We start from the raw sequence: 11,978 nt of genomic DNA on the forward strand, positions 1-11,978 counted from the left end.
TCTTTTCTTTAAGAGATAGTTGTATTTTTCCTAAATGTATGTTGAGGCACAGTCGTCCTAGGCAGCTTAAAAAAGTGTCAAGTGCAGATGCAGACACATGCAGTTGCTTTAAGCCTGCTAAAACACAGCCTGGTCATCAGAATTAAGCTGATGTCAGGTGCTCTAGTACAATCTTTCAAAGTTTGGTAATTGAACTTACTTCATTACTCCTAACCACTTCAAGGAGAAGAATAGTTCTTGTTCATCAAAACCCAGGAAAAGAAACAATAGGCAACAAACCATAGACCAGCATCCAGGACAGAAACAGAACTATAGGCAGTAACTGCCATGAGTCAAGCAGGTGGAAATCCTTTTAAATTATAAAGCAGTGCTAAAACCGTATTCATACACGTGAACAAGCCCTTTAGCCTCTTATCTAAACATCTTACACTGAGGACTGTTCGCACGCAGTATTATTGAATAAAAACGACAACTTGAGTTCAAACCTGTATTAAATGGAATAGTTGGTGCAATAGCTCCTGAGATATATCAGCTAATAATAACCACTACTCAGACACTACAACTATAAAAAAAAGAAAACAACTTACCTATATAAAAGGCGATGGGCAGCCAGCTGCAAAAGGGCGCAGGAATCTCGCTTGATGCACTTTAAGGGCCAGACTGGGGAAGGCATGGTGGGAAAAACTTCTATAGTAGAGCCATGCTTACTTGAGAGAACTGTGAGGAACTTAACAATAACAGAATTAATCTGTAATTCATACAGCCTGATCCCCAAAGTAAACATTTTGCACAATTTAGGATGAGATTGCTTTTGCAAAGATGAGACCAACTGACTGTAGTTTCAATCACTTGTTACCGTATGTAAGTACAAATGGAACACACTTCATCTACCAGATCAAGACTAGAATCAGATTACGGTTTACCTGAGGCTGGAGTCAACATGTTAAAATTTGCTTTTATTTTTCAACAAGGTTTTCTCCATCACTTTACAAAAAATGTTTTAGTGCTCACTGGCAGTTAAAACCACTTTGCATAGTGAAATAATACTTGAAAAAGTCATCTTTCAAAAAAACAAGATTCAATTTTGCAGAATTGTGCAAGAAAGACTTACACAGAAATGGTTGGGAAGAGATTTCATGCAGGAAAGTGTTGTTGAAACTTTCACAGGATAAGAAAACAAAACAAAACAAAACAACCAAAACCACCAGAACAAAACGCAAGCAGCTCTTAATTACAGTACATTGCTGTGCAAGATTTGCATGGTGAAAGCACCAGCTGAAGTTATATCTTGTTCTTAGAAAACGTTTTGTTCTGTAGCTGACAAAATGATCCTCCTCTAGAAGACTTGTAGTAAAGAGCAGAACACACAAGACAGAAATGAACTAACAAAAGTGCTAGTTTGTGAAGATCCTTCCTTGCTTTCTGTCATGCTGCTGGAGTAGCGTCTTCTGTCACACAAGTGAAGTGAGTCTCCTTTGGACTTGTGTATTTCAGAACTGCACCTGAATAAGTGCATCGCCTTGTGCTCCAGAAGGCAAGGACTGCTCTGTAATACAAGTTGGCTAATCAAAAGTTCTCATTGGCTCCAGAAGTTTCCTGAGAAAATGCCATCAGTTATTAAAATCGACTCTACTTTGCTTCATAGGCTTCTGCATGTCTGCGGATCAGGCTGAACTTGCCTGTAGGGTCAGGGATATACCACTTCTCCCAGACTTCAGCGTATGAAGCTGTTCTTCCCCATGGTTTGAAATGTCCGTTCCAATGAAGCAGCTTGGCAGCTTTCACAAACTGAGGAGAGTACCTTTTTCCAGCACTAGACCCTTTTATTGGAAAGAAGCATTAGTGCCTGAAGTAAAGGCAGCAGAAACACCAACATGCAATATTTTAACTTCAAACCAAAGAATTTTAGCAAAGGAAATCTTGCCATTTACGGAGAAAGGAGCGGATTCATGGGGCAGAAATCAGAACAAAGTGAAAAACATAATCAGGTGCAAGTGAATGCCACTTTGATCTGTCTCAGTACCTATTTTAATGTATTGCCTTAACTTTCAAATTCTGTAAAACCCCCTTAATACCCAGGTGTATTCAGCAGCCTATGTATTGTTCATTGGAAACAAAACTGAAGAACACTCTCCCAGCATTAGGGTTTCACCAATAGCAGAACAGATACGAATATGTGTTCCTCTCAACAATCTTGGAGGAAACACCTAGAAACACTTCAGATACAATATATATGTGGAAAAAGAAAAGGAAAATGAGAAGTAATTTGAGCGTAAGTCAATTAAAGAACTATCCCCCGGGCAGTTCAAAAAAGAACATGAAGGATCAGGCCCACAAGCCCCAAGATGGTATTGCAAAGCAGTGTTTCTTAAAGAACAAGGGATAAAATGAGGGAAGAAAAGATCTATTTGCTGCATCATCAACTAGGTGTCCAGCCACAGACCTGGAAAAACACACTGGGGTATCAGTGTCACAAATGTTTCATACATACCGAGATGCCGGACATTCCACATGGGATCAATACTGGAATGTTGCTTGTAAAATACAATTAGCAGTGGAGGTGTTGTGATGCTGCCAGCCAGAGTCCTACTGTAAAGTTCCTCTCTGGAAGAGAAGATACAAGGAAGTTGGGAAAGGATGCTTGTGTGGCCCTAAATCAGTTGATTTTTCACTTGCAGCTGTATGACAGCAATCCACAGATACATACACAGCCCTTCATTTAACAGTTAAATGCCATCACCATAAGCCAATCCCTGTCCCGCTGTCACCCCCAGCTTGGTGGTACTTACGCTACATTAAGTGCCATCCATTTCTCCAATTGCTTAGTGATGTTCTGCAATTTCCATTCTGTCAAATTGGCAACAAAAACTCCTGGATTGAAAGAGCAGGTGTTGGCTTTCATGGCAAGCTTTCGGATGGTTTCTTTTTTGTAATCTAGATACCCAATGTAATTATACTAGGAAGAAAGAGAGTAGAAATTAGCTTAAAATATGGTCAAATTACTATTTAAAGAAAAATTTTGCTCAACTCCCAACAGACAAGCATAACTTGAAGTTGTTAAAGCAAACACCCCTTCCTTTAACACAAGAGCAAGAAAGCTTTAGTAGTTTAACATTTTAAAAATATGATTATATAAACTACATATTTTACAGAATGCTGCATGGTCATAATAATACCATATATTAATATGGTGCCACTCCCAGAAAAAGTACTTTTTATACACTCACAAATGAAAAATTCTCCCTCTCATGTTCTAAGACCTCCTGCTGTACCACACTGGGAATTTCTCTCATTGGAAAGCACAACAAAAGTTCAAAGTGCTTTTACTGTGCCTAACAGAAACTGCAGGTGTCATTTGTAACACGAACATCAGAGTAAGCTGATTTGGGTAGGGAGAGTCACACTTCTAGGTTCACTGTATTTGGAAGTCAACCTGCAAGAACATGAAAACTGAGTGCCTGCTTCCAAAGCCTGGGATCTATAGTATTGTTACTACTGAACCAGAATAAAACTAACCTGATTGCCAGCTCCACGGACAGCAACTTTATTAGTGGTTGAGTCACAATCATCTGAAAATGCAGCTGCATGTCCAGGTTTCAATTGAGTGTTGTAAAGTTCAAGAATATCATCTGAAAAATGGAAATAAGCACAGAAAAATTAAAAGCAATCCTGATTAAGCGCTGAGTGACTTTTTGTTCAGTCCACTGCTAGAGCAGATAAAACCACTCAGTTTAATGCAACTCATTGATATTTACAAAGTTTTTACACCTTTCCTTGAAGTGTTTGGTTACTGTAAGAGACGGCACACTGACCTCAGCATAAGGCCAGTGGCAAAAAGTTAAGAAAAGGTCCCATACCTTGCACTATTATATCATCATCCACATAGATGGCCTTCTCTGCATGAGGTACCAAATTGGGCAAGTAGAATCTTGCAAAGGTTAACTGAAAACAAGAAAGCAAGAGAAGTGAAGAATTAAATGAAAAACTGTCCAATTAAATGTGAAATTGACTGATAGTCCTGGCACTTATATCCAAGACAACAACTATCTAGGAAGTAAAACAGGCAGCAATAGCCTATAAGTTATTTAAAATAAACAGGTTCCATCAGTTCCTGGTTTCCTATGAATTTGTGCATTGATAAACTACATTTAAAACTGTTCTATATTAGAATTTCTTATTTCTCCACGTATATCTACAGTATCTCTGAGGTGTTAGCATGCTTGACATGCAAGCTAGCAACAAAAAATGACACTAGGCATACATATGTAGGTATTCAAATCCACCTCTCACTATCTGGAAATTTATTCTTACTAAAATTTAGGAATTTGATTATAAAAGATTGCTTCTATGCTAACAGATTTGATTTCTATCTCTAGTTGTGTTCAAAAGCCAATATCAAAATATATTGTTACTAACAACATCATCCTTACTGGTTTTAAGGTGTCTGCCTTTTGAGGATCCACTTGTACTTTCCCTTCTAAGACACGAGGGTCAAAATCCAAAATCCGGTATCTCAAATTTTTCAGAGCAGTGTTACTCAGCCACAGCCTGCAAACAGAAGAAAGGAACAGATCTTGTTAAATGATACAATAATCAAATGAAAAGCAAGAGATACAATTCACAGTGACACAGATCTTGATCTGGCCACTCGCTTCCCTATCCAACAGACACACACATAGAATGCAATCTATGGCTGATGGTGGTGGTGTCCTGTATGACTGCAGGGGTATGCCCACCATCAGCATCCTGCACAGCTGGGACACATCAAAGGTAGGAAGCTGTTTCCTAGTTTATTAGAAATATATGGTCCTGTTATCACAGGTCCTTCAAAAATATCAGTGTGAACGGATGTGGGTAAAAATAAAAGGATCAGAGAACGATCTACAAAAATGGAGAAACTTACTTGCCAGCATTCGATCTGCTTAGATGAAATGTAGGAAGTAACTTTTACAACTCCTCCGCCAAAACACTCCAACCCCACTGGTTGGATATAACCACACTGGAAAAGATGGCTCTTTTCCATCCCTGCAACATTAGTGGAAAGAATGACTGCAGGAGTCCCCACAGCAGGCTTGTCACGAAGCTGCTATAAGCAGCAGCACATGGAACTGCAAACAAGTTTGAGGAGTACAGTTCCAGGGAAAGTCACCTCTTCCTCTTCTCAGAGATACTCAAATTTTGAAGTATTGTGGGAATCTAATGAAGAGATCATTACCTCAAGTGATCCACCGTATCATTCAAAGTAACAATATGGAAAACCACGTTGGATTTGGTGTTACGGTAAATACTGTTCATTGCTGCAATTGCACCCCCAAGCCTCTCATCTGATGCTGCAATGACCACAGAAATCTCCTTATCATTCCTTTCATCTGCCAGTCTCTGGGGAACTGCAGGTATGAAATCAATAGGCTGAAGTCCTAATGGATTTGAATCTGTGGAGAACAAATGGCATCACATACTTGTTTTATGCAAATGAAACAGACATTATTACCACACTAAAATTCCCAACATCTTCAATTGTTTCTACTATGCAAACACTTGGATGTCTCAGTTGGTGTGGATTACAGCGTGCCAGTATCAAACACTGAAACTATAGCAGCCACCCTTGAGAATCCAAGATGTTAATGAATAGGAAAATATCACACTTACAAATAAACTACATACATTTAACCGTACATATTCACACGCAGCACAAGGCACTAAAGTGAGGCTTAAACTACAGTAGGCTGCACTTACCTTTGGTCCCCTCTGCCATGTCTATAATCCCTCTCCCATTTACCCTAACCACCTTCTAGTCTTCTCCACATCACCCTTCTCTCTTCTACTTTCTTTTCCTCTTAGGTAGGAACCAACAAAGAAAAAAGAAATTCTAAATTAAAGTCACTATTGCTGTTGCAAATATTTTCCCACCAAAAATCAAGGCATGAAGTACAGCCCGTGTTTATTCCAGGCATCACAGATCACACTACACTACCTAAGCTGAAACAACAAGAATATATACTCATGGTGTGCAGGAAAATGGGAAGATCAGCGCTGAAATTTATGATTTGACCACATCACATGTAAAAGCCGGCAAATTCCCCACTACCCACGTTTTTTATAACAACACTGGTACTTCTCAGATGATCTAGGTTATCACATATTAGATAATTTTAGGTAATTTGAGCAACATAGCAAACAGGGACTTGGCAGTTTGTGGGCAATATTCTGCTGTTCACAAAGCTCGGCTTCTGCTTCTGTGTGCCTTTTTCTGACGACAGACCTCAAGAGCTTTGATTTCAGCTGATTCCTGGTTAAGGCCTGTCAGGCTCCTAATTCAACTGCTGCTGGGCAGCACCTGTACAACTGCTACCCAGGAGCAACTGGTCCCAGGAACAGCAAACTGGGACTTGGCGAGGCTCTGTGGGACAATGAGCAGTTCTTAAAGTGGACTCCCAAAAATGAAAAAGCTTTGCTAAGTAAACTGAAACGTATCTTATTGACTTTTAAAGCCAAAAGGAACCGTTACTGCTATCTCACCTGGCTTCCTGTCAGAGAAAAGTCATAGGACAGCAAAAACAGACAAGCCCACCAAGCTTAACTTTCTTGGGTATGAGAAAAGGCAAAGATGTACTCATAAAAGAGTATAAAAATTTTATCTGGTTATGCTAATGAGTGGTCACTCTCATATACATAATTCCAGCATTATGGTGGTTTCTGTCTGGCCAGAGCATGTGCTTTCCCACCAATCTTAAAAAATAATAATAAAACCCAACATACCTGACAATTCCCGTTTCAAAAAGTCACTGAGGCCTAGGAAGTTATGATGAAGAACTAGCAAAAATATGACAACAGCCACTATAAGGATGGAAATGTTCACTGAAAATTTAAAAGAAAAAAGTTTATCAATATAACCAAAGACTGGGAAACTCAGAAAAGTACAAAAGATATTTTTAAAAAATTAGACACACACATATACACATACCTTTCCTTAATGTCATTTTTCTCTTGTTATTTATTAGCAGAAGTTTCCTGCAAACCTGCAAGAGAAAAAAAAAAAATATGTCAATCACTTCCTACTTCCATTGCTTGCCTATACAAGGCATAGCACGTTATCACTGGGAGTGTCAAAATAGCTCCTGACTGCAGCAAATGTTTCCTTCTCTTAAAAACATAAAACCATGTCACATTTTAATAACTGAGTATGTACCTACAATGACGTATCTAAAGAAGAACTCAGAGATGAAGAAGGAGACGTAGAGATTTTGCCACTTACTTCACTGGCAGGAAAAAAAAAAAAAACACCACCACCCCCCAAATCCAAACTCCTTCTGTTCTGCCAGTCAAAAGTCATCTGGAAAGAATCTGGAAGATTATGTATGAGGGGGGCTTCACTGTTGAACCAATTTATTGAACTATCTGAACTGGAAGCATCCCAGCAATAAGGCAAATCATTATACATTTCATACTTAACTAACGGCAAGATTTTGGAAGGACACAGTGTTGGTAAGGTTTTAACAAATAGCATTATACACTTCCAAAACCACAAAATTCTCAAAATATAACAGAATATCAGCTGAAGCATCATCACACACAAAAAAGATCTCAAAAGTGTAAAAGAAGATATTACCATCATGTTATAGAAGGGGATAAGAACACGCATTCAAAGCAATGCTGCAATTTCGGTATGCAACTCAAACACACGCACTCATTACTTAACGGCACCAGTGATTGTGAAATGAGAACAAGAACGACGCACCCTGGAGCGTGAAATGGCTCTCAAGTAGCACACAGAAAGCACTCACACCTTAACAGCATGCAAGACTCAAGAAAAACAGAGGTAGTTCTATATTAAAACTCACGTCTATAGCACGACCGAAGCGGGTGGGGACAGGCAGCCCTAGTTAGCGGGAGTGCCACGCACGGCCCCTCATCCGCACGGGGTACGCTGTAATGCCCCCCGGTAGCGATGCTGAGGGTGCGGGGGCGTACACACAGCTCCTGCGCTTCAGCGTCGCTACAGCAGCCTGTGCCAAAAGCATTTACACACCGACTCCTCCAGAAATTACTGTCAGCGCAAACACTCCCCCACGCTAAAATACTCCAACACCTGCTCCCCGCTAACACTGCCGCCACGGCAGCCGCTCCGGCGCCGCGGTTCCCAAACACAAAGCTGGGCACACGACCGCTCCCCCTGCCCCCGTTTCCCCGCCTGCTCCTCGACCTGCGCGGCCCAGCGGCACAAACCGCGCTCCCTCCGGCCGCCGCCTCGCCGGGGCTCCCGCGCAGCTCCTCCTCCGCGGCCCGCGGGAGGCACGGCACGGGCGGGGGCCGCGGGAGTCCCGCTCCGAGGCCGGCAGGGCCGGTCCGGGCCGGGCCCAGCTTTCCTCCACCGAGACGCTTCCCCCCTGCCATTCCCCTCACCGTCCGCTCGCGCCGCCGCCAACTGCCACCTCGACAGCGCGCGCCGCCCGAGCGGCCGCCGCCGCCACCCACCAGCAGCCCAACGGGCAGGTGTCCGCCGCGCTGCCTGATGCCACCGGCCGCGAAGGCCGTGCTGCGCCCGCCCGGCTGCACTAGCGGGGCTAAGGCAGCTACCGACAACTTCGCGAGCAGAGCTCGAGCCCTGGGCGAGAAAGGCCGCCCGCAGGCTGCCAAGTGAGCGCCAATTCCGGGCAGGCAACCCCCGCAGGCGCCTCGCACCTGCCGGCTGAAGGCCCCTCAGTCAGGGGTCCTGAGGCTCGAAGCCACCGTTGCCGGGGAGACGGCGTCCTGCGCCGCGCCAGCCGTTACAAACAAGGGCGCAGAGGAAGCTGAGGCCCGGGACAAGCCCCGGGGCAGGTGCAGCGGCAGCAGCAGCACAGAGCGGATGGCTGAAGCAGCGGACTGCCACCTCCGCCTGATGGAGGACGGGGCGGAGCGAAGGGGGCGTGTTTCCGGCTACATCAGCGGCCGCTTTCCGGTATCGCTTCACAGTGGTGGGCGTCGCGCTGAGCAGTGGTACCCGCCAGGCCGGCCCGCTGCCTCCGCCTCACAGGGCGACGCCGACAGCTGGCAGCCGCCGTGGAGCTCCGACTACAAGGAGGAGCAGGACTGTGACTGCGAGGCGCCGCTCTCTGCCGCCGCCATGCTGAACATCTTCCGCTCCATCCCCACGCAGATGGTAGGGCAGCCGCCGCGGGAGGCCCGGCCGCGCCCGGGCCCGCGTCCCCTTGTTACTGCCTGCGGGTGGTGGCGTTCCCCTTCCTCCGCGCGGTGTCGGCACCTGCGGCTGAGGAGCTGCTGTTGGGGCTGGGGGGTGGTGCTGCGGCGAATTTCCTTATTTTGGTCTGAAAAGTGGAGCTTTAACCGGCTGCAAAGTGCAGGTTAAGCACAGCTTTACAACGGAAACCCCCCTCTGCTTTTCTGTCTGTGCTCTGTAGCTTTGCCAGAAGGCAAAGCCTTCTCATCGAGAGCCACATTTTCTAAAGTCACGCAAACACAGGTGACGTGTCATATCCTTGCAAGCATATGCTCTCTTTTCTGGCCTTGTGGCTTCTACCTAGTGATATTAAGCTAACTACAATGGTATCTTGAACCTGCATTACTTGCCCTGAACAGACAGTGCTTGCTTTTAGTTTTAGACGATGTGGTTGAGATTGTAGGGGAGTTGTTAAAAGAATTAAGAGCTTAATTCTTTTACACTTTAAATCCAGACACTGTAAGAAAAGTAATTCTAGTCTGGTTTGAAAGTTGAACAGAAAAGCTGAGAGCCTGTGGTCAGGCTGACTCTAGGCTCTAACCTGAAAGAGTTTAACTGGTAAATTTGTGGTTTGGGTTATTGACAAAAATATATCCCTTTCCACAGGACTACAAGGGCCAAAAATTAGCGGAACAGATTTTTCAAGGAATCATTCTTGTCTCCGCAGTAAGTATACTAGAACTATGGGTAATAACATAGAGAACTCTATTTTGTTTTCTGATCTTATAAACAAGGGGTTTCTTCTGCTTGTTTGGCATATCTGGGTCATTAAAAGCTTCACACAAAATCAGAAAGGTTGTCATGGATTAAGACTTTTCTTCTTTCAAGCTTTTACTTTCATTATTGGCCTATAATTTGGAAAACCAGGTTAGAAAGATGTATTAACTGTGCTTTTTCAAAAACCTGTATTCTTCTACTTAACTTCACCCACCTGCGTGCCAGTTTAATTATGGCATGAGAAACGTTTTTGTTTGTTTAAAGTTTGATTTTATTTTTTTTTTGGCAGATAATTGGTTTCATCTACGGATACATCACTGAACAGTTTGGGTGGACTGTCTACATAGTTATGGCTGGATTTGCTTTATCGTGTTTGGTAAGAATTTTTTTTTCTTACTAGAAAATACATGCACTATTTAACCTGAAATAATCATTAAATTAAGGGGCTATCAGCACAGACAAGTGTCTGCTATGTAATTCAGATTATTACATATCTATACTTTCTTTGATCTGTAGAAAGCGCTTTACAAGCCCATAAATGCCTTTTCTCAAATGCTAGGAAAATTTTAGAGAACACTGAAATTTAATACTGCTTTTGAATTATTTTTTCATTTCAATTAAATGTTACTTTTAAGTCAAGCTGATAGCACTGATAACAGAAAGGACAGTAAGGCTTTCTGTGGAGTAGTAGCTTGTCATGAGAATTCTGCAGCTGGCCCGTGCCAATTGAGGAGAGAGGCTAGAATACAGTAGAGAATTACAAGAGTAATTCCTTATTCGCGCACAAGGCATCCTATTCCAATTGGGGCACACCCGATGTGGTTATACACATGGTTCTTATACCATTCAAGTGTTCAGATACAACATGATTTGACCAATCACTACTTAACATATACACACTACTGTCTTGAAAAGCAACTATAATTCTATGGCATCATCACCCATCTAGTTCTTTCTTGATCTAAATGTCCCTGGAGTCGGTCTTGCTACAGTTCCTTATCTCTGATGCCAGATAATGGGTGGGTTTCACAGAGGTGTTAAGAGGGGCTGGGATGCTGGTGTTACCCCAGTAGTAGTCCAGGGGTATCTTTTTTTTTCTCAGGGTGGGTGCTGTCCTCCTCCTCCTGGCAATGAGCTGGGGGTCCTTTTGTCATGCTTACTTAAGCATGACTGTGCAGTATACAATGTAGACATATATATATCTTTATACTATAGAAATTGACTAGTTGGTACAATAGTTAGGGAATGAGATTTTCCTAACAAGCTGTACAAAACACTTATCTAGCATCTTGATTTACGTGTTCTGACTTCATTCTGTTTCTTTCAGCTAACACTCCCTCCATGGCCTATGTATCGCCGCAATCCTCTGAAGTGGCTACCTGTCCAGGAGTCAGGAACAGATGAAAAGAAGCCAGCAGACAGAAAGCCCAAGAGACATGCTAAAAGCTAAAAAATGTGTTTCTTCATGCTGTTACTTTGTTAAATTTTTTAAAAATGCATTTCCAGTGGGAGATACTTCTTGTCTTAGTGTTTGGGTTTTTTTTCTTACTACTTCGTATACTACCATGAGTGCACCAAGATCTGCAGAGAGCATGAAGGCTCTCTATGCTTTGGCTGAAGTTTCAGTGAAGTCACTAGGAAGGAAGAGGTGGGGGCGTTAACTTTATGGAAGGCTACTGGAGGTCATGTCTCACTCTATTTTACTAAAAATGAACACAGCAAATCAACTCCAGTTACTCCTTTGCCATAGCCTAGACGATAATCTACAGATTGACTTCTACTAAAATATTTCTCACCATGTGTAAAACAAGCTAGCAATAGTGTCAGATTGTAACAAGTACTGTAAAACTGTACCTACTCCACAGTTCTGAAAAATGCTATGAATTGGAAAGTGTTCTAGGAGAACAAGCAGAGTGGCATCTTTTTTGTTTAAAATAAATTTGCCTGGGTAGAGAAAGTATAATATCTTGACTTTGCATAATACAGTAGCTCTTGAAACCTTTTAACTTGAGCATCTAGTATGTGAGAGGCAACAGGATCC

General features: G+C 42.8%; 2 protein-coding genes across 3 annotated transcripts; one reads left to right on the forward strand and one right to left on the reverse strand.

Moving 5' to 3' along the window:
- Positions 1-947: 947 nt before the first annotated feature.
- GLT8D1 (glycosyltransferase 8 domain containing 1) lies at positions 948-8,460 on the reverse strand. Its single transcript, XM_082487733.1, has 10 exons — positions 8,404-8,460; positions 6,965-7,019; positions 6,760-6,858; positions 5,216-5,432; positions 4,431-4,548; positions 3,858-3,942; positions 3,517-3,629; positions 2,790-2,956; positions 2,492-2,604; positions 948-1,820 (listed from the first exon to the last, which is right to left on the reverse strand). The coding sequence occupies exons 2-10, from the start codon at positions 6,978-6,980 to the stop codon at positions 1,630-1,632; spliced, it is 1,119 nt and encodes a 372-aa protein (XP_082343859.1). The 5' UTR covers positions 6,981-7,019; positions 8,404-8,460; the 3' UTR covers positions 948-1,629.
- Positions 8,461-8,950: 490 nt separating this feature from the next.
- On the forward strand, positions 8,951-11,894 carry SPCS1 (signal peptidase complex subunit 1). Of its 2 annotated transcripts, XM_082487861.1 has the most exons (4): positions 8,951-9,142; positions 9,827-9,886; positions 10,227-10,313; positions 11,265-11,894. In XM_082487861.1, the coding sequence occupies exons 1-4, from the start codon at positions 9,107-9,109 to the stop codon at positions 11,385-11,387; spliced, it is 306 nt and encodes a 101-aa protein (XP_082343987.1). In that variant the 5' UTR covers positions 8,951-9,106; the 3' UTR covers positions 11,388-11,894. The 2 variants fall into 2 exon arrangements, with proteins under 2 accessions (XP_082343987.1, XP_082343988.1); XM_082487862.1 differs by lacking the exon at positions 9,827-9,886.
- Positions 11,895-11,978: the final 84 nt, after the last annotated feature.

This window comes from Vanellus vanellus (genome assembly GCF_965231255.1).
Source record: "Vanellus vanellus genome assembly, chromosome: 9".
In the NCBI taxonomy this organism is placed as follows: domain Eukaryota; kingdom Metazoa; phylum Chordata; class Aves; order Charadriiformes; family Charadriidae; genus Vanellus; species Vanellus vanellus.